General features: G+C 43.3%; 1 protein-coding gene across 2 annotated transcripts; it reads left to right on the plus strand.

The window, feature by feature from the left end:
• Positions 1-16,866: 16,866 nt before the first annotated feature.
• nr2c2ap (nuclear receptor 2C2-associated protein) lies at positions 16,867-18,857 on the plus strand. 2 transcript variants are annotated; one of them, XM_070960579.1, is made up of 5 exons: positions 16,867-16,929; positions 17,129-17,219; positions 17,731-17,836; positions 17,988-18,049; positions 18,440-18,857. In XM_070960579.1, exons 1-5 carry the CDS (start codon positions 16,892-16,894, stop codon positions 18,566-18,568), a joined length of 426 nt encoding a protein of 141 aa, XP_070816680.1. In that variant the 5' UTR covers positions 16,867-16,891; the 3' UTR covers positions 18,569-18,857. The 2 variants fall into 2 exon arrangements, with proteins under 2 accessions (XP_070816680.1, XP_070816679.1); XM_070960578.1 differs by having other exon boundaries at positions 16,902-17,030.
• The last annotated feature ends 29 nt before the right edge of the window (positions 18,858-18,886 follow it).

Genomic DNA, 18,886 nt, shown 5'->3' on the forward strand with positions numbered 1-18,886 from the left:
ATACAGACCAGCAACATCAAACTGCATATATACATCTATGATCAAACTCGTATAACCCAAGTGCTTTAAGACATCACATTCCTAACACACATCTAAAGCAGCGTCATGCCCTCCTGCACATGAAGAATAAAAGAAAAGCACGGTCAGAGAGGGAATATCTGGGTATCTCCTGATGCTATGATTCCATTACAAAAACGATTCTTGGTGCATTTTCATGAAAGCCATTATCCATTCCTTCTATTACTGTAGACCACACTCACAAATGCATAAACATGAATACTGATGAGGTAAAAAGTGAAATGATTTTACTCCCATTATCATTTATTAAGGTTACAGAAGCTTGCCAACTGGCACATTAGGGTTACAGCATACTGGTGAGTTAAAAACATGCTACATTGTCCTGGGGATAGCTCGCCCATCTTATCTTAAAGTTGAAGTTTTATGGGATTAAAGCATCACTCGAAATATTCCGATGGATGCAGAAACATGGATCAGGCGGCATGCGGCGGCAGAGTGTCCTTCTTGATTCTGGATGGCATAAAAGTGATGAATTTTCAAATCCCCCATTCGGCCTTCGCAAATGGACCAGTTAATACTGTCATTGTTATTTCCAGTTTGATTAATGTTAAACCGCTTTCAACAGAATTCACATATTTCCCTGACATTGTTTGTTCTCCACACGCTGTAGCTACTCTTTTGTTCTGTGCTTACTTCTCAATAAATAAAATAATGCGCTCTCCAAGAAGCACTATTTTAAATTCCAAATAGAGAGTTTTGTGCATGCTGAATGGTTCACGACACAATCGCAATGCATCTAAGAATCTATTATTTTTCCCTCCACAACTCATGGCTGCGCCATGTGGATGTGTGCGCACGTACCAGAGGGAGAGAAAGAGTGAGAGAGGGAGAAATAAATAGAGAAATGGGCAACAAAGAAAGCCTACAATTGGCATTGCTCTCCTTAAACCCTGCTGCTATAGAAATACCCCTGCAGCCCAGTGTGCTTCATAACTGTTGAAGGAATCAATAACAATGTGACCGGGCAGACAATATATGGTGCTGTGACGGATTGTTTCTATGAATGACATCAGGAGTAATCAACTTGATAAGCTCCCTCTGGTCTAAAAAGAAGTCTGTTAGCTGATTGGTTGATGAACAGAAAATGAGCTGCCATCAATTTTGATGATCATTTATCAAGCAAAAAAAAAAAACTCTGGTTCCAGCGCCTCAAATGTGAGAATTTGGTACTTCGCTCTGTTTTATATTATGTAGAGCGCATATCTTTTGTTTTTGCTCTTTGCTCATTTGAATACATTAGTTTGGGCTAAGATGGGAATTGTTTTTGGGCTAAAGAAGAAACAAGAACAGAGCAGACTACACTGGACCCGTCTGGGCAGGGATGGACTCACCCAGACTAAACACAAATACAGAAGGTAGAGCTTTATCGCTAAACTGAATACAAATGAGCATGTACAGATGAGGAACGTGAGCATGAAATAATGTTTGAAGAAGGAGCTCCGCGGACTTTGAGTGTAGCCAGGATCCTCGTTGCATCCCACCAATCTGCATATCAGTGTTTTTGCAGTAAAATTCAATTACCTTCCCGCCATGGATGATGCTACTGTTGTTGTTAACACCTCGGTCTGTTACAGAGAATAAACAGCTATTCTTGGGCATAATGTATACCTTCAAGGTGTTTTTCAGCATTGCAAAAAAAAGGTGTGTAGTGTGTAGACAGGTGGCAAATCACACACAAGGATGAGGAGGTGCACACACAGGAATGATACCTCTTCAGTGTGATTTGCACTATGTCTCAGTTAAGTGAGCTCCATTCAGGTTACTGGCCCTCGTAAGGTTTTTACAGGTTGTACATGGACAAAGGGAAATGGCCTGTGGTCGAGGTGATGTGGAGACAATGTGAGGGACATGAGCCAAAAAGGGCAAGAATAAAAGACAAAAAAAAGCCATTACTTTCCTCTGAGTTCCAATTATTTGACAACTTTCATTGAACATCACCATAATAAAATGTCTGCAGTTCGGCAATTACTGTTTTTATGGCATTTTGTAGCTGCTATTGCATAACGAGAGCAAGGGACACAGCAAAGATATGAGAGAGAGAGAGAGAATGGCATTGTGCTCTTTGTATAACTTATGCCCTTTTTTCTGCACTGCAGGAGTTTCACAAAATGCTACTTCTGCTGCTCTCATCATCGCATTTTAAAACCATTTTCTGTGTTGCAGCAGGACCATTCAAGTGTTAGCAAGCTGGTTTTAATATCAAAACACGCAGATAAACTTGCTTCCCTCCGAACTATAGCACGAAGCTCAGTCACGAGAGAGATGAAACTGCAAATCCAATTTCTTTTTATAATCTTATTCACTAGTAAAGTACATGGAGTCCTGGAGTCCCAGATCCATCTGTAATGTCTTTGCCTTCCTGTGGGCCAAGCATATTCTTCACTACTTCCTGTAGATGTGAGGTACATCAAGTTATTTCTTCGATTTTTTATCAATTTACCCACTGTCCACATCCACCATCTGGTAAATGGGCCGTGGCTGGCAAATATAGCAGTTTATTTTCATTTTACTGAGTTGGGAACTTATTTCTACAGATAGAGAGAAAATCATATTTCACCAGCAGATCTCAGTCCTGCTTGACAGTGATGTATTACTTTGGTCTCGAGCATTCCCATTCACTACTCAGGTAATTGCATTTAGATTCCAGCACCTGCATACAGGAAGAAAGATCTGAAATGTAAACACACCAGAAAAATACAATTATGCAGTTCTGAAAATGTGCCAGAGGGGGCACGTGTAAGATAATACTGTCTGCGACGATAATGTGTTTGATGGCAGGAGACCCTGCTGGAGCTCACGGCGACGCGGATCATTCATTGTGAGCTGTGCTGAGGGAGAACATTGACAGAAATCGAGTCTAAACTGTTATACATGAAAGAACACACTGAAGATGTGTTCCTTCAACCTATGCCTAGATAATTGAACAGTAAGCAATATCACACATTTGGTGATAACAAGCCTATAATTACCTGCAGGGTTTCAACAACAATTATTTCTATTATCGGCTATCTTTCATGTTAACTGATTGTTAGCATTTTGGCCTTTATTGGACAGCAAACAGTATAGAGGCAGACGGGAAACAAGAGAAGAATGACATATGCAACAAAGGTCACCTGCCACAATCGAAGCGGGGTTGTTGCTGTTATGTGATATGCCCCTTAACCATTTGTTTCTCTGGATGAATCTCTCTGTGGCTTTTTCAAATTTCTGCTGCCTGTGCTGACAAAGAAATATATAAGCCATAGTGACTCTGGTGATGGCAGTGTCTGTCTGTTGATCCACCACTGTATTAACTGTGCTGATTTTATACAGACAGTCATGGCCTCCATTGGATTAACTGTAACAAGTCTGGTGATCTGGCCTTCATGGTGGACATGACCAAGTACTTCTCAGAGCTGAACATCAAGTTTCAAGAGCCAGAAAGCTTCTCAGCTCTCTGCTTTCAAATACGACATCATTTGAAGAGAAATTAAAGCTGTGATGTGCAACTGGAAAGGAGTAACACTGCATTTTTCTACTGCCCAGGAACAAAAGCCTGCTATGACATCTGAATATGCTGGCGAGTGTGCACAAGTCCTTTTGGTGAGGGGCTTCAGGACATGAAAGGCAAAGAAAAGAAACTGAACATAGCTGCTACACCATTTAATGTGGAACCAGCTGATGTGCCTGACATCCATCAACACAAAATCACTGCGCTGCAAAGCAACGATACAACAAAGCTTGGTATAACAATGCACCTCTGCTGAACTATACACTGTATGTACGCCCTGAGGATTTTGCCATTCTGAGGACACATGGACTGAAGTTTGCATCTCTGTTTGGGACAACCTACAGCTACTGAAAGCAGCTATTTTCAAAGCTGACTCTCACAAAGACTCTGTTCTGCTCAAGAATGACTGATTCAAACCTTGAACAGAAGCTGCGAGTAGCGTCATCATCACTACCGTCTGACATCAGACACCTTGCCAAAGGGAAGCAGTCCCAGACATCACACTGAGGCAAGTGTGATATATGTGTTTGATAATTTAGTACGGCCCCTGAAGGATATCATAAAAAAGAAATGATCCTTGATAGGAAAAAGATTCCCCACCCCGGTTTAAGTGGAAATGGCCTGTTAGTGGAACACTGCTTTGTTGTTTCGCAACTATTCACTGAATAACACATGGGAGGAATTAGATAGATTACAAAGATAGATTATCAATTTGCTCTTATATGTATGAAATTGGGCGGCACGGTGGATCAGCAGGTAGTGCGTGTGCCTCACAGCAAGAAGGTCGCCAGTTCGATCCCCGGGTCGGGCAGGGCCTTTCTGTGTGAAGCTTGCATGTTTTCCCATGCATGCGTGGGTTCTCTCCGGGCACTCCGGCTTCCTCCCACAGACCAAAAACATGCTCATTAATTGGTGATTGGTCTAAAATTGTCCTTAGGTGTGTGTGAGCGCGAATGGTTGTTTGACCCAAAAGTACTCGAAAGATAGAATGATGAGTTCTGATGTGTTAGGTCTCAAGCATTGGATCAGTTTCCATATCGACCACTGAGATGCTAAACTTGGTATTGGTATCAAAGTCAAAAAACACAAGAACACACCCTGCTCCAGCCAGGAATCGAACCCAGGACTTTTTTCCTGCTAACCACTGAGACCAGACCTGTCATGGTCTAGATCTTCTAAAGCACAAAAGCAGAGCCAGGAGGATGGGCAGAATCCTATTTTCCTCTCAGACCCATGTTTGCCCAATGATGCCAAAAATCAACTAACAATGCTAACACGCTGATGTTAAACCCTGTCATTGTGAGACTGTAAGCATGCTGGTGTTACTACAGCCTCTCTGAGTCGTTAGCATAGCTGCTGACTCTGAGTCTCATTTTAAAATGGAATATTCTTGAGTGTCTGAGTGCCCTCAGGGTTGAAGGCACCAACCAACAGCAACATCCCCAGTGTGAGTCTGTCCGAAGATACATGTTGCATGTCATCCTCCATCTCTCTCCTGCATAAAATGTCCCACCAACTATAAATAAATGGAACACGCTGATACTAGTACAGCAGAGTTAGTACATTAAGATACACTACTCAGTTATGTAAGGAGGAGGAGCAGATACTGTATGAAAGTGGTCCAAACCGCCAAAACGTTTTGGCTGCAAATTTTGAAACGTGCAGCCAACTGGATTCAAGACAAGGCAAAGAGGCTCTGCACACAAGTACACACACACACACACACACACATAATGTCGAAAGCAGTAAAGCAGCAAGTAATGCCCCGCTCTCTCATGGTTCATTTCCACTCTAGATGACAGTTTTCAAGTCCAGACCCTTTTGATGTCAGCATGTACAAATCCTCTTCATCCTCATTTAGAAAGCTGACGTAAAAAAAAAAAAAAAAAAAATACCCCTCAAAACACAGGTTACCACTTAGTGAGAGGAGCAGAATCGCATCAAATACAACAACTGAGAATCAGGCAAGAGCAGTGAAGGCTGGGGAGCTGCAGCTGACTTCAACTGACTTCGCAAATTTACAATCCAAATCAGAATCTCTGTGTTCACTGAGTAAAATAATTACCTGAGTTTCATGAAAAATTTGGATGAATAACAGCTTGTACACAAAGGAGAAAAAAAAATTTTCCTTGAAGCATAAAGATGTTTGGATGTAAGTATTTATTTGGTAAATAGATACTACAGGCACATTTACGCATACTGGACTGTGGATGTCAAGTGAGTTGATTGTGTGTTTCCTAAACCACAAAATTCATTCTTATTCCCTCAAGGATATTCTCCTCAGTATTATCACAAAAGCCATTTGTATCTTCACGTTCTGTAAATGGGGTGTGCATTAGTGTGATCAAAGATTAAACCGCAGCATAAACTCTCTGTTCTGCTTTGTAACGAGTGACAGCAGCAACATTTAAACAACCTGACCCGTCTTTACAAACAGCGATACAAAGCTTTTAATGTGACATTTAATCGCCATATCAATTTTATGCTGTATGCTTTCCTGTCACTGTTTGGTAATCAGACACACAGTAAGTGTTTTACAAGAAACCGTATCTGATGTAAAAGCCCCGAGTGGTTGCGAGTAAATTCTCCTTCATGAAGCAATTAACCGAATAGAGCAGTCCTTCGGGTCGCTGCTGCTGTACTTCCTGCTGTCACTGCACCGCTGTAAGCTTAGCTGCAGCAGTAACTGGGTTACTTGTGCTACCTGTGCACTACAGTAATTCTCTGACCATATGTTCTGCAGGATGACCTGAGATGGATGGATCTCTCAGCCACTCCTCCTGATTGATAGCTCTTTTTTACGCAGACGTTAATTAGGCTCGACCAGGGGCCGTCTGTGTTGGCCAACTAGCAGATCTCCGCATACCGCCTGAGCTGATCATGAGGAACGTCTGAGGAGTTGCTGCTAGTCAGCCTCGCTCGACATATATAGGGACTAGGTGGTTGCTTTAGGAGAACATGGGATACCCTTTTAGTTACAGATCAGTGCTGGGGCTTAACTATTTTAAAAGTGGTATCATTTATTCTTTTATTGCAGAGGAATGGCTGTGTTATTCTCCAGCCCGATACCTGTCTATCTGGAATCATATAAAAATAAGCAATCAGACTGCACTCATACCATTTGTGTAAAATGAACACTGCCGCCTGCTCACTTGCATATGGTCCAGTCTTTTTTATTACAACCTTTATGACAGACATCTCCCTAACAGTTGCATAATATGCAATGCTCTTCCAATTTAAAATGTGCTTCTTTTGTGAACACGTTCAAATGGAAGCACTCTCCTCCGCTAGCTTGAACATTAAAGGACCTGACAGAGACAGAGAGGAGAGAGAGGGAGGGAGGGAAGGTGGGAGGAGGGGGCAGGGGGGAGTTGTTGAGTGTCTGCTGATGGGCTAACTCAATTTCAGGGAACACAATGGAGCCAGAGGCTGATTTCCAAAAGGCAAATTGTCATTCTGAGCGGTATGGCACCTGTCTGGTGAGTTCATCTCCTGTGCGGTGGTGGCTGTACTCAGGGGAGGAGGCCAGGACCTGAGGAGAGGGCCACATTATGGCGGGGGCCGCAATGGGAGAGAATTGAAAGTGAAACTGTTTGAAATGCGTTTGAAATGCACTGAAATGAAAATCGGGGAGCCTCTTATGGCTGCCATTGGAATGCATTGAGAAAGGCTCTCAATTGGTTTTGACCAGATTGAGTGGGTGAACGGGCAGGGATCGAGTGAATTGACCCAGACAATGATGCCGTTGCCTCGGTGATGGACTGAGGACCCCGATCCCCAGGACTTCTGCCGCCAGTCCTTGTACTCTCCACACCAACCACCCCCAAACATCATTGCAGAAACACACACACACACACACACACACACACACACACACACACACACACACACACACACACACACACACACACACACACACACACACACACACACACACACACACACACACAACCATCCTCCACCTCTATTATTTCTCCATCTTTCAGACTGCGGGTGCACCATCAGCTGCAGGTCCCCCCACTTCATCCAGTGCTCCAATTACAAAGCTGTCTGCACAGATTAACGAGGTAGCGCGTCTGACAGCAGCTAAACACTTCAACATACACACAAAACACACAAACTGTGCTGTGCAAGCAAAGCAGTGCATCTATCCCCATCAATGTACGGAGACGTCTGCACGTGTGCATCCCCTGACTGCTCTGCTCTGTAGCAACATATCTAACACTCTCAATGACACATGCACATATCCGTCAGCCCGACACAATTGACCCAATCGACTGTGTACACACACCTACGCACAAAAAACCCCCCGCAGGTGCTTACTGCTGATGTCTGTCACATCCAGGAAGGAACAACAAGCCGTAATGAGAATGAGAGCTCCTAATTGAAGGTGCCATCTTCTTTAATTGTTGTAAAAACAATTTGCCATGGTTACACTAAGCAGTCCTGCATGTTCAGGTGTCTGCACCATCACAGCCGCCTGAAAGGTTTTCCCTGAGCTCGCTCTGCGGCAGGTACTCTGATGCTGAGACACGACCTCAAGCAAGCAGGCTAATCTTCTTCACTATTACTTTTTATACCTCCCATCATTCACTCGCCTGTCTCTTAAATCATTATCTTCTGTATGTGTGAATAACAGCCTTGTGCTTGAAAAAACAATTTACCTTGTATGCCCTCAATGTTTTTTACTTTAGTCCGCTGTGATAAATAAATCAGAGTGAAATGGCCCTATTAGGGTTAGGGCGGCAGACCCTCCTCTAAATTCAAAATAACTGCCAAAAATGGCAGCACCACAGTTGTTGGGTCAGTATGGTGATGATAATGAAGATGGGGAACATGATGCTTCCCTGGCAATGGTGGACCACTTTTCTTTTTTTTTTTTTTTTTTTTTACTGCATCCATAGCCTTCATACTGACATGATGGCATCACTGCCTTTTGCCCCTTAAAACCTTTTTCCTGGTTGGGGTTTCCTCTCCTCTACAAACAAGATTAACGTGTGCTTTCATCCATTATAACAGGCTTGCCAGCCAGTGAAAAGTGAAGTGAAGCAACTACATTCAAATCAAGGATACCGGCAGTCTTGTGTGCATTCTAACACGGAAACAGGTATGACAGGAAGAGTGCCGATTGAAGAGTCGAGCTTTCAGTTCTAGTCAGGATTTCTCAAGTTAAGACAGGAGGTTTGAAATCGGATAGGACTTAGCCATGAGTTTGGAAATTGCTTCTGTAATGAGATCGGACAAGCAGTTGGGAAATGTTTCTGTAATGAGGCCCCAGACCTTTAAATCCCACCCTGAGAGGGTGATTTAGTATAACTTCTTCTACTTTTTATTCTTACCATACCTAATGAAAATCTCTGTACACCATGAAGTCTGACAGGTGTGTCCTAGGCCGGCATAACTTGAATACGATTTATCTGAATGGTTATATGTGTTTTTCTGAAAGCATTTCATCTCCCTTACGAACTCATTGACCTAGCATCTTTGTATATAAATGGAACTGTAGTGATACTTACTAACTAACTCACTTTGCACATTTACTGGATACTTTGTCTGAAACATCATATTAAACCTGCATTAACTGATTTTTGGGCCACAATATTAACTGTAATAAGGGACTGACCACAGTTTTGTTTTGGTCTGCACTAACTCCTAGGGTAAATATCTTGCTCTTTAGCTGTTAGATGCTTCATTAGCTGTCTGCATGTGCTGTTTGATGCTGGGGAGGTAACGCACATTATACATTTTTCAGACCTCTTTCCTGAAAACAGCTCCTTGTTGCATGTGGAAATGAGGGTGATGAATGTGGTAACATTAAACCAAATCAGTAAAGTTGAGGGCCATAAAATCAAAACATAGTCGAAACACACTAATGCACTTCTGAGTTTTCCCATTGTTAATATAAAAATATTGATTACTGCAGCTTCAAGAAAAATACACCAGCAGTAAGAGGGAAAATAAGTGGATCTTTTCAACACGACAAAATTAATTTTTATCTGCTGTATGGTGCTTTATGGTGGTATGAGGGTCATTATTTTTGCATCGTGACAAAATAACAACCACAACAAACCAGCATTAGTTCTCCCTGTTATGAAGTGAGTTAATGCAGTAGACTGCAGCTAAAGATACGCAGCCTACAACCACTCACCAACCTAAGACCACCCACACTCTCTCACACATCTTTCTTCCTGTCACCACTGCTTCAGACTGTTCCATCCACATAACAAAACAGAAGTACTTTGGGTGCAGAAATTGAGTGAATTATTAAAAGAAAGTGCATCAAGTCGCTGCTAAGACAAGTGCATTATTGTACATTATCACTCATGGTACAAGAAGAGGCTGTTACCTGTCTGATTCAGCTTCTCATGGTGGTAAACCTGGATTAAAGTCATGCCAAACCACTGAGCTGCAGCAGGTAAATAAAGTTAAAGGGATCTGCACTTACAAGTTGTCTGCTTCATCTGACACCGAGCACTGGTGAGAGAACAGGGAGGAGGAGGAGGAGGGTCTATGAAGTGCTGCTCTGATGCTCGGCTGCTCATGTTCACAAGGTGTGTTGCTGTGAATAAAGTGAGACAAAGAGATTAAGAGGATGGGAGGCGGGGTCCTGCATGCAGCTGGGCTAGCATGCTGGAATACAGAGTGTGCGGATTACTTCTCCTCGTCTAGACAACTAGAGCTGAAGGCAGGTGAAAAGATTGACATTTAAGACTTCAAAGAACAAAACATCTCCATCTAGCACCACTCATATAGTCTTATCATTATTATGTAATACCTTCTAAAAACAACAATGTCACATCTTTGCAAAGCCAACTCATTTCTCTTCATTGTTCTAGTCTCAAGCTATAACCTGAACCTGAACATTCAAGCGAAAGTCCCTCAACCATGAGATCCCCTGCTATTCCTCATGACAAATCCCCGTGACCTCCCCATAAAATGATACGCTCTTGCTTCTCTTTACACTGCGGTCTCCAGTGGGCGCCCGCTAGTGCTCAGGTCATTACTACAGGCCCATTTCCTCGCTCAGATATCAGAAGCCGGGCATGCGGTTGTGGTAGTGAGGTTGCAGGCTGAGAGGGGTGACTGAGGCATGTCCTGGGGGCCTCCAACCACATCATGAGCAAGCAGGGATTCTGACTGCTGGAGCATGAAGTGGAAGCAGCCACACTTTATAAATCCTGCCCATCGCGATGCTGCACATAGTTTGGGTTGCAAAGCCGGGGGGAACAAAAGAATTGCAGTTCTTACATGCTGTGTTCAGCTATACAATAATAATAGTGGGGATACACCTGCATTATAGCTGTCTTCAGGCGGCACATGTATTATGTTGCTATAGCTTGCCATAGAAAACAAGCTTGAATAATGTAAACCAATATTTGGAACGTGTGTTCTACATTTGCATGTCACCCTGCATTGCATGTGTCCACATATACATTTTTACAGTATATTCTCTCTTTAAGTCTGCCAGCAAACTGCATCCAACCTCTTGGACACAACACTAATTAATCCCAGACTTCCATTATCCTCCCGTCATTCATCAATCTTTCAGTAATTTAAAGCTGTGTAAGCATGCGCGTCCACCTTTACACCGCCTGGAAGAATAACACACAACCAAGAAGAGAGTGAACTCTCTGTGTTCGCACAAGCAGAGCGACAGACAGCGAATCAAATCAAGTGATCGTGCTTTGTAATGAAGGCAGTGGAGCATATTGTGCAAATGCACTGCTTTTTAATGATTTAATTAGAGAACCTCAGTCAAAACTGGAGCAGAAAATTTCAGCACGGTGATGAATGAGGAGCTCTGCCAGAAAACGGCACGGCGACTCAAGATCCTGTGTTAATTGCTGCAGCAGCCGGCAGATGTGCCTCACGTTTCTGCCCGTTTCCTGCTTTATTAAAATTAGTTGGACCCCAAAGAACGCCAACTGTTGTCTTCCTAAACTAAATGATTTACGACCACTAAGCAATATCATGTCATTCTAATTTCCGACATACTCTACGCAATTTACAAAGGATGCTGTCTGTGGTTTCAGGCAGCCGAGCTTGTGTTAAATCATTAACCACAGCATCATCAACTGCTGATTTGTCCCAGAATGACAAATGTAATAGGTACAACTTCCATCAACCAACTTGAAGTTTGGTTTCAGATCTATTTTCTTTCGCCTCAACTTACACCACCAAGCAAGCAAAGTCTATTTATCAAGCACCTTTCACAGAAGTCAGTCACAGTGCTTCACTGTGTCAAATGGACACAAAACAAATTAAACAAGGATAAAGCACCAGATAAAATATACAAAGGGAACAGACATAAGACACAGGTTAGAACAGAATATACCACATGCCTCTTAAACGCCTTTCTGAACAGATGGGATTTTAGCTGATTTTTAAATAAGTCCAAAGAGACCAAAGACCTGGAGCTTATTAGGAGACTATTCCAAAGCTTAGGGGCTACAGATGGGAAAGCATGACCTCTGTGAGTCTTACAAAGTGTCCAAGGTACACTTAGAAAACCCTGGGTAGAAGACTTAAGAGCTCAGCTAGTGGTGCGGGAGTGCAGAAGATCCAGATGGTGGAGAAAGTACTCTGAGGTTACACCACTGACAGAGATGGAGGTTCCCGGGGCTGAGTGTGGACTGTACAGTCAGGTGGAGACAGTGGAGAGGACTGTACAGTGTGCTGTAAATTGGCCACTAGCATTCTGCTAACCAGCCTGTGGGGGAAGACCCCGTCACATCAGAGGAGTAGGAAACAACGCCTAAATAAAACTGTCAATAATGCTTCAATTGTAAGCACTGCAGGCGGCCTAGAGCCAAGTGTGGAGACCGAGGATTCTGCCGAAACGTCCTGCTCCACAGGCCAGATACTTTCCACAACTACTTAAAAGGTTAAAAAGGTCATTAAAATCCATCTTGGTCAGCTCAGACCACTGTCAAGCTGTGTCATCTCTCCAGGGAAGCAGTGAGTGGCTGTGTTGAAGAAGCGGATGTTCCTGATAATATGGAGAAAATAGGATGGAGATGGCGCTTGTTGGTTCTCATGGCAGGCCAGAGCTTGGTCTGCATCCATGCTTTGTGCTGAAGTTGAGTTTGAGGTCGCTGACTGAGGATGGGGTGCCCAGACAGGTGGGTGTAGTGACAACATCTACTATTTCAACACTGACCCTAACATCGCCACAGAACGGCTTTCCAGGTGGGTGTCTCCTTAATCAAACCAAACTACAAAAAAGAAAATAAAAAGTTCAGTAAAGTCAGTGCAGTCAGTCTGTCTTGTGGACAAAAGGGGACAGCTCGATGTGCTGTTGTGCTGCCCCAGAAGAAGCGCTGTCCCTCCGCTGAAAGCAGCAGAAGCATTAATCAGCCAACTCATTAAGACGATCTGCACAAGTGCCCAGAGCTCATAAACTCTGGAATAGGCCACAGTGACTGTTTTACCTCCTGAAGCATCTGCTTATTTACCTTTCACTACAGTCAACCCACCCGTACAACCATTTCCGATGGCACAGGGCTGTTTATCTCCATTACCTTTATTCACAGTCTAAGTTTACGCAGAAATTTACAATTGGTTATTTCCCCCAAAATACCACTGCTATGCCAATTAGTTGGCCACTTAAAGTCGGGGTAGGCAGTTTATTTTTTAAATCATTGGGCAAAAATTTGATAATAATCTTTGGGGCTTTTGAAAATCTAGTCGATGACGGGGGACTCTGGCCAATCGCAGGGGTGTTCCCATTGGCTGCCCTGCAAGTGCAGATCTGTGTCCGTTCAGATGGTGCAAGCCTGACTCAAATCCTGCAGAGACTTGAGATACATTTCAAATACCCCCTTTGTCTACAACAGTGTCTAGAACAAAACATGTGTCAACAGGTCCTGGTTCCACACAGAGCTTCAGACTCATTACGCTCAGTGCCGTTCAGTGCCGCGTGGCGCTCGTATCGACAAGTGGCGAAGAGGCATGATGACAAACAGAGGGGAAGGACCTTTGTGGGAGGACAGTTATGTGTGTGTCTGTGTGTGCGGTGGACTAGTCACAGCTTTCACTGGCGCAAAGCTAAACGTCCTATTGCCTTTTCTGTGTTAACAGAGGTCGGTGTGTCACTGTAATAATATGGCGGCCCGCAATGTCGAAGCAGAGTGTTGCTGAGGCAGACGAAAAGGATGCCTGAACCATGCTTTCATTCCGTTGTTAAATGGCGTCACAGCTTCCTCTGAAGCCTGGGGCGCTCTGCCCCGGGGCCCTGAAGCGCTGGAGGGGCGCCTTTGAGAAGCTGAGTCACGGGGAGAGGGACCGGGGTCTTGGTGAGACTCACGCTGTGGAGAGCGGGCCCTACAAGACACGAGGTTCCGCAGGGCAACCGACTCCTGCTGCCGTTCGGTTTGATGGGGCTTAGAGGAGCGATACGAGGCCGCGGGGAGTGAGGAGGAAGGTTTTGTGTACGTTTGCACATGTTTGGCCTCCTGCAGCTTTACTGAACTGTAAATCTTAACAGTTTGTCTTTAATGTTGAATCACCCAAGTAATAATAAGTACATTGCAAATACAAGAGAGGAAATGATTTTTAACTTAAATTCTCTTCAGTCAAAAAGAACGATTATAATGAAAAAAAAAGAGCAATATGAGTGACCCTGATTGTCTTTCCAAGGGTGGAGAGGACGGCTGGAGGTAATCTGCAGACAGTGCAGCCTAAATGCTTATCACTTCATCAGACTTTGTTGATGCAGAGCAGCGAAAGCTCACACACAAAAAAGGCAGCTCACACAACAGCACGCTCCAAGGTCCCAACTTCAATAGACAGACTTTTCTAATGCGTCTCACTGCTCCATCATCCAGGCACGGTGGGCGTACTTTTCATTGAAACAATATTTAATGGTCACATTGAGGCTATGAAAAGATATCCTGCTCACACGCACAGCTTCATGTTCTCCCAAGGCTGCATTAAAGGGAACATTACGTGCAATCTATTGCCATGATCGCTCATGGGAAAGCGGTGAGTAAAAATTTCAACAACGGAGTAAAAAAGTTTGTTGATTATTAAACCATTCTATCACTAGATAAAGGCTCTTTGTAAAAAGTCAGAGCGAGCAAATGCACTGGAAAAACTGCAGCAAAGACTCATCATTTCATCACAGATTAACTGCAAAAAGACCTTGTTTAAATCTCTGTCTGAGGTGACAGAAATGTCTAAAAATGGCAATAAAATTCTCTCATAGTGTTAATTGGCGAGGAGTCAGACTTTCATAATATGAAAGTCAAACATATTATGTTTGTATGTGATAGCCCGCAGGTTACACGTACCACCTGAGTTACCATGGCGATATACAAAGGGTGAAAAGCAACTCATCACAATAAGACCAAAAAGCCAGCGAGGGTTAGGCCCAAAGTTCGTTTGCAAACCACGAATCCTGCCTCATGGGGCATCAACCAAAAACAGAGGGGACAAAAACTCAGAGAGCAACAGCAACTGCTGCGGTGAGAGAGCGACAATGACGGCTGAGGGGACACGAGGATTTAAGCTGTATCAGTGACAGAGGTGAAGATAATCCTCTGACAAGTTCAGTCAGAAAGAAAGGCCAGAAATGTTTTACTGAGGCAAAGTTGACCGTGAGATGCTCGAACAACAAATCTATACGAGAGATAAGTGGTCAAAACAGTTTTGTCAACAATAAAGATCCACCTTTTAGTCCAGCTGTGCCCAAGCTAAGGGATTAGATGAACATTCATGACCAGTTAGCTTAGCATAAATCTGGAAATAGGGGGAAACAGCTAACCTGGCTCTGTCCAAAGGTTAGAAAATAAAAATCAGCCCACCAGCATCTCTAAAGCTCCCTAACAAACACATCCTATCTCATTTGTTTAATCTGAACAAAAACCAGAGTAAAAACATCAAGTTGTGGTTTTACAGGGCGTTCAGCACCGGACTATTTCTCAGGTGGGTTCTTAGCATGATTGCACATATGGGCCCCACTTGCAGCCCACACTGGCATTATTAGCAGCCCACTTTGGTAAAACAAACATGCAACCTTTATGGAGCCAGCAGACAACATTTTATGTCCCCCCTCATTATTCACCAATGTGAGGCCCACATGGCTTTGTTGGCCAGGTGGGCTCCAAAATGGCTACAGGCCAGAATCTGAGTACCTAGCAAATGAATTGTGGAGCCAACGTTTCTGATTAACAACCCTACAAAACCTCCAATGATGTACATCAGTCATTCACAGATATGGGACAGTACAAGTATTACAGCAGCTTTTTCAAATAATTGACAAAAGGCTGTAAAACCTGCCTGATGAACCAAGATTATGATGTACGTGCAGGGCCCACAAAGTCATCGTGTGTGTGCGTGCGCATGTGTGTGTGTGAGCGTGGAGCTGATTGTGGGAGAGGTAAGGGGGTGTGTGTCCAAACCTTACAATCTGGTCACTCTCCCCAGCCCCCTGTGCAATTTTTACGGAGGCTGGGTTTCATCAGGTTTTGTATTTCAGACCTATTGATTATCTGCAGTGAGGGGGCCCTGTGACAAAACCTCAGCAGGAGTTCTCCATCTGCAATAAGCCATGTGCCAAATACAGGCTCTCCTGCTCACACACACACACACATTTGCACTGCTATGTTACTGCCCCCCTGGTTATGATATATGTATGTGTGTGTGTGTGTGTGTGTGTGTGTGTGTGTGTGTGTGTGTGTGTGTGTGTGTGTGTGTGTGTGTGTGTGTGTGTGTTTGTGTGTCTGTCTGTCTATAAAGAAAATGAGAGAGGTGCTCACTAATAAAACCAATAACGCTCGTGCTGGTATTGTTCTTTTATGGGATTATCCAATCTGCTCTGAATCAACAACAAAAACATTCAGTCTCATTTTAACACACGTAACGTTTAGAGCTGCTTTCCCTCTGTTATTATTATTATTCACGTTTCATTTGAAGGTTGCTATCGGTTGGCTGGTCGATTCACCTTTAGTGAGGCCCGGTGTCTGTAACGTTAGTCGCTCCTAATCGATTCTTATCTCCCTGACCTTCCTGTAGACAACAGTGAGACACGCAGGTACAAACAAGATGGAGAGCAGCACCTTACTGGCAAGACTACTGGCCACGCGGATTAGAAAGAGTCGAATTAAGTTTAATGTTTTATGCTCTTAATTATTAATTTTGAGCCGCCGGGAGCTTCCATGAAGACCTTACCTGCATCTGGAGCATCAAACACTGCCTCTCAACATTACGACGGAACGCGACTTCCATCTAGTGGCGGGAAAAAGAAACGGCCACGAGAACGTCACTGTCGTAAAACAAAAGCAGTTTAGCAGCGTCGCTTTACGGCAGCGTTAAAATTCCAATATGGCGTCCTCATTGATTTGCAGCGAAATTCAGAGCAGGTAAAGAACAACTGTAAATGAATGATGTTTATTGACGAAGACATAGACAAAGGACTTAACTGTAATGTCCGAGCGACTCTCTCGTTTGTACAAAACGACTCGTAAGTGACATATATTCTGCTGTCTGTTATTTAAGGTAAACCTCTGTTAGCTAGTAGAGGTGTAAACTAAACTGTGTTTTCTGTCATTCCAATTTCAGGGTGAGTTCAGTACTAAACAGAGATGTTAAACAGTATGGCAAGAAGTACATGTTTGACAGCAATGAGGAGACATGCTGGAACTCAGACCAGGTAAAACTACAGCTGTGTCCCATTACCATGCTACTAATGACTGTATACACTGTACTGTATCTATGTATTCTGTTCTTCCAGTTAATGTACAAGAAATCAACATACTGCATAGGCAATGAGAATGCTCAAATGGCAACTTTTCAATGAACATAAACTCATACAGACTATTCTTAAACTCCACAATAAGAGCTGATTTTTTTTCTCTGGAAATAGCATAGTTATGTTTAGTTTGTTCATGAGTCTCTTTCACCTCCATCCACATTTTAATATTTTGCAGCTGTGAGCAGCTCCTTTTGTCTTTATTGCATTATGGGTGTAGTGGTGTGCATGCTGACTGCTTTGAGTCACATTTATTCTGTGAGTTTTCCCGTGTGAGAACGCTAGATACTCAAAACCCACAAACAAATGCCATGTGGTATGATATCAAGATAAATAACTACACTCACAGACTTCCCACAGGCACCTGAGTGCTCTACTGTTCACAGTGAATCATTGTCAGTATCTTTGACAGGGTGAATGTCAGTGGGTGTTGCTGGAGTTCCCCCAGTCTGTGAGGGTGTCAGAGTTAAAGCTCCAGTTCCAGGGAGGCTTCTCAGCAAAAACATGCAGACTAGAAGGTAAAACCCAGAAACTACATTTTCCAGCTGTAAGCCTCATCCCAGATGATTTCCTGATGGGATTATCCACCTCCTTCACATCTGAGTGTTTCCCAGTGCACAGACATTAGGTGTGACAAGATAAATGATTTTTCCCTTGTGCTTTCTGCAGGTTGCCCAAAAGAGGGAGACTTTACAGTGATCAGCCATTTTTATCCAGAGGACAACAGCTCTCTTCAGATATCCTTCAGTCTTACTACGCAGCATGTGACAGATTTGATTGATAACGGGGTAAATGCGACAGCAAAAATGAGACCAATCCTGCAGTAAATATAGTTTGCAACCAATGACGTGTACATTAAATAATCTTTAGGATGAATAAAACTATTCATCAGAGAAATATTGGTATTCCATCACTGATTTTTATTTTTTTTTTTTTAAGACAGTTACACTCAAAGCAGCTCTGCTTTAATACACTAAGTTATAGTCTGCAGTAGCTGCACCTGTCACTCTTGGAACAGTGCGTTTCCTGTTACCAAGACTTAGATGGTTCATAATAAGTATCAGACAATATTTTCCTGGAAATACTTTTCATTGGTACCATGCTTATCTTCTTAACTCCACACCCACAGCTTTCCCATACAGGAGGCCCCTGCAGTGGACAAAGTAAAAATAATGTTTGAGAATAGTGCCGACTTTTTTGGGAGAATTATTGTTTATTCCTTGGACGTCCTGGGGGAGAAAGCCTCCTGACCACTTTTTTTGAATCCACTCATGAGAGAGGAAATGACCCGATAAAAGCATCGGGTGCAGGATGGTGTGGTGGCACTTGGGAAGCATGTTATCTGTACTGCCACCTCATGAACTGATGTGAATATGGCCTTTTTTGGTATGGACGCTTTCAGGGATCTGTCAAGCCATCTCACCCATGATCACTTAAACACAGAAGGCTTGGCATGAAGTCTGAATCTTGGTGTTTCGTAACGGGTTTCGTATGATTTTATATAATTTTTGTCATGCTCTTGATAGATTGTGCCTTTGAGGTGAAGTGCCATTCCAGTGGAACACACG

The sequence above is a fragment of the Chaetodon trifascialis genome, chromosome 4, assembly GCF_039877785.1.
Source record: "Chaetodon trifascialis isolate fChaTrf1 chromosome 4, fChaTrf1.hap1, whole genome shotgun sequence".
NCBI lineage: Eukaryota > Metazoa > Chordata > Actinopteri > Chaetodontiformes > Chaetodontidae > Chaetodon > Chaetodon trifascialis.

Bases quoted from the DNA above. Each gene is read 5' to 3' on its own strand.
- nr2c2ap (XM_070960578.1), top strand. From the start codon at position 16,951: ATGATGTTTATTGACGAAGACATAGACAAAGGACTTAACTGTAATGTC. The intron at 17,031-17,128 runs GTAAGTGACATA...TTCCAATTTCAG, and splicing joins TCGTTTGTACAAAACGACTC to GGTGAGTTCAGTACTAAACA. The intron at 17,837-17,987 runs GTAAAACCCAGA...TGCTTTCTGCAG, and splicing joins AAAAACATGCAGACTAGAAG to GTTGCCCAAAAGAGGGAGAC.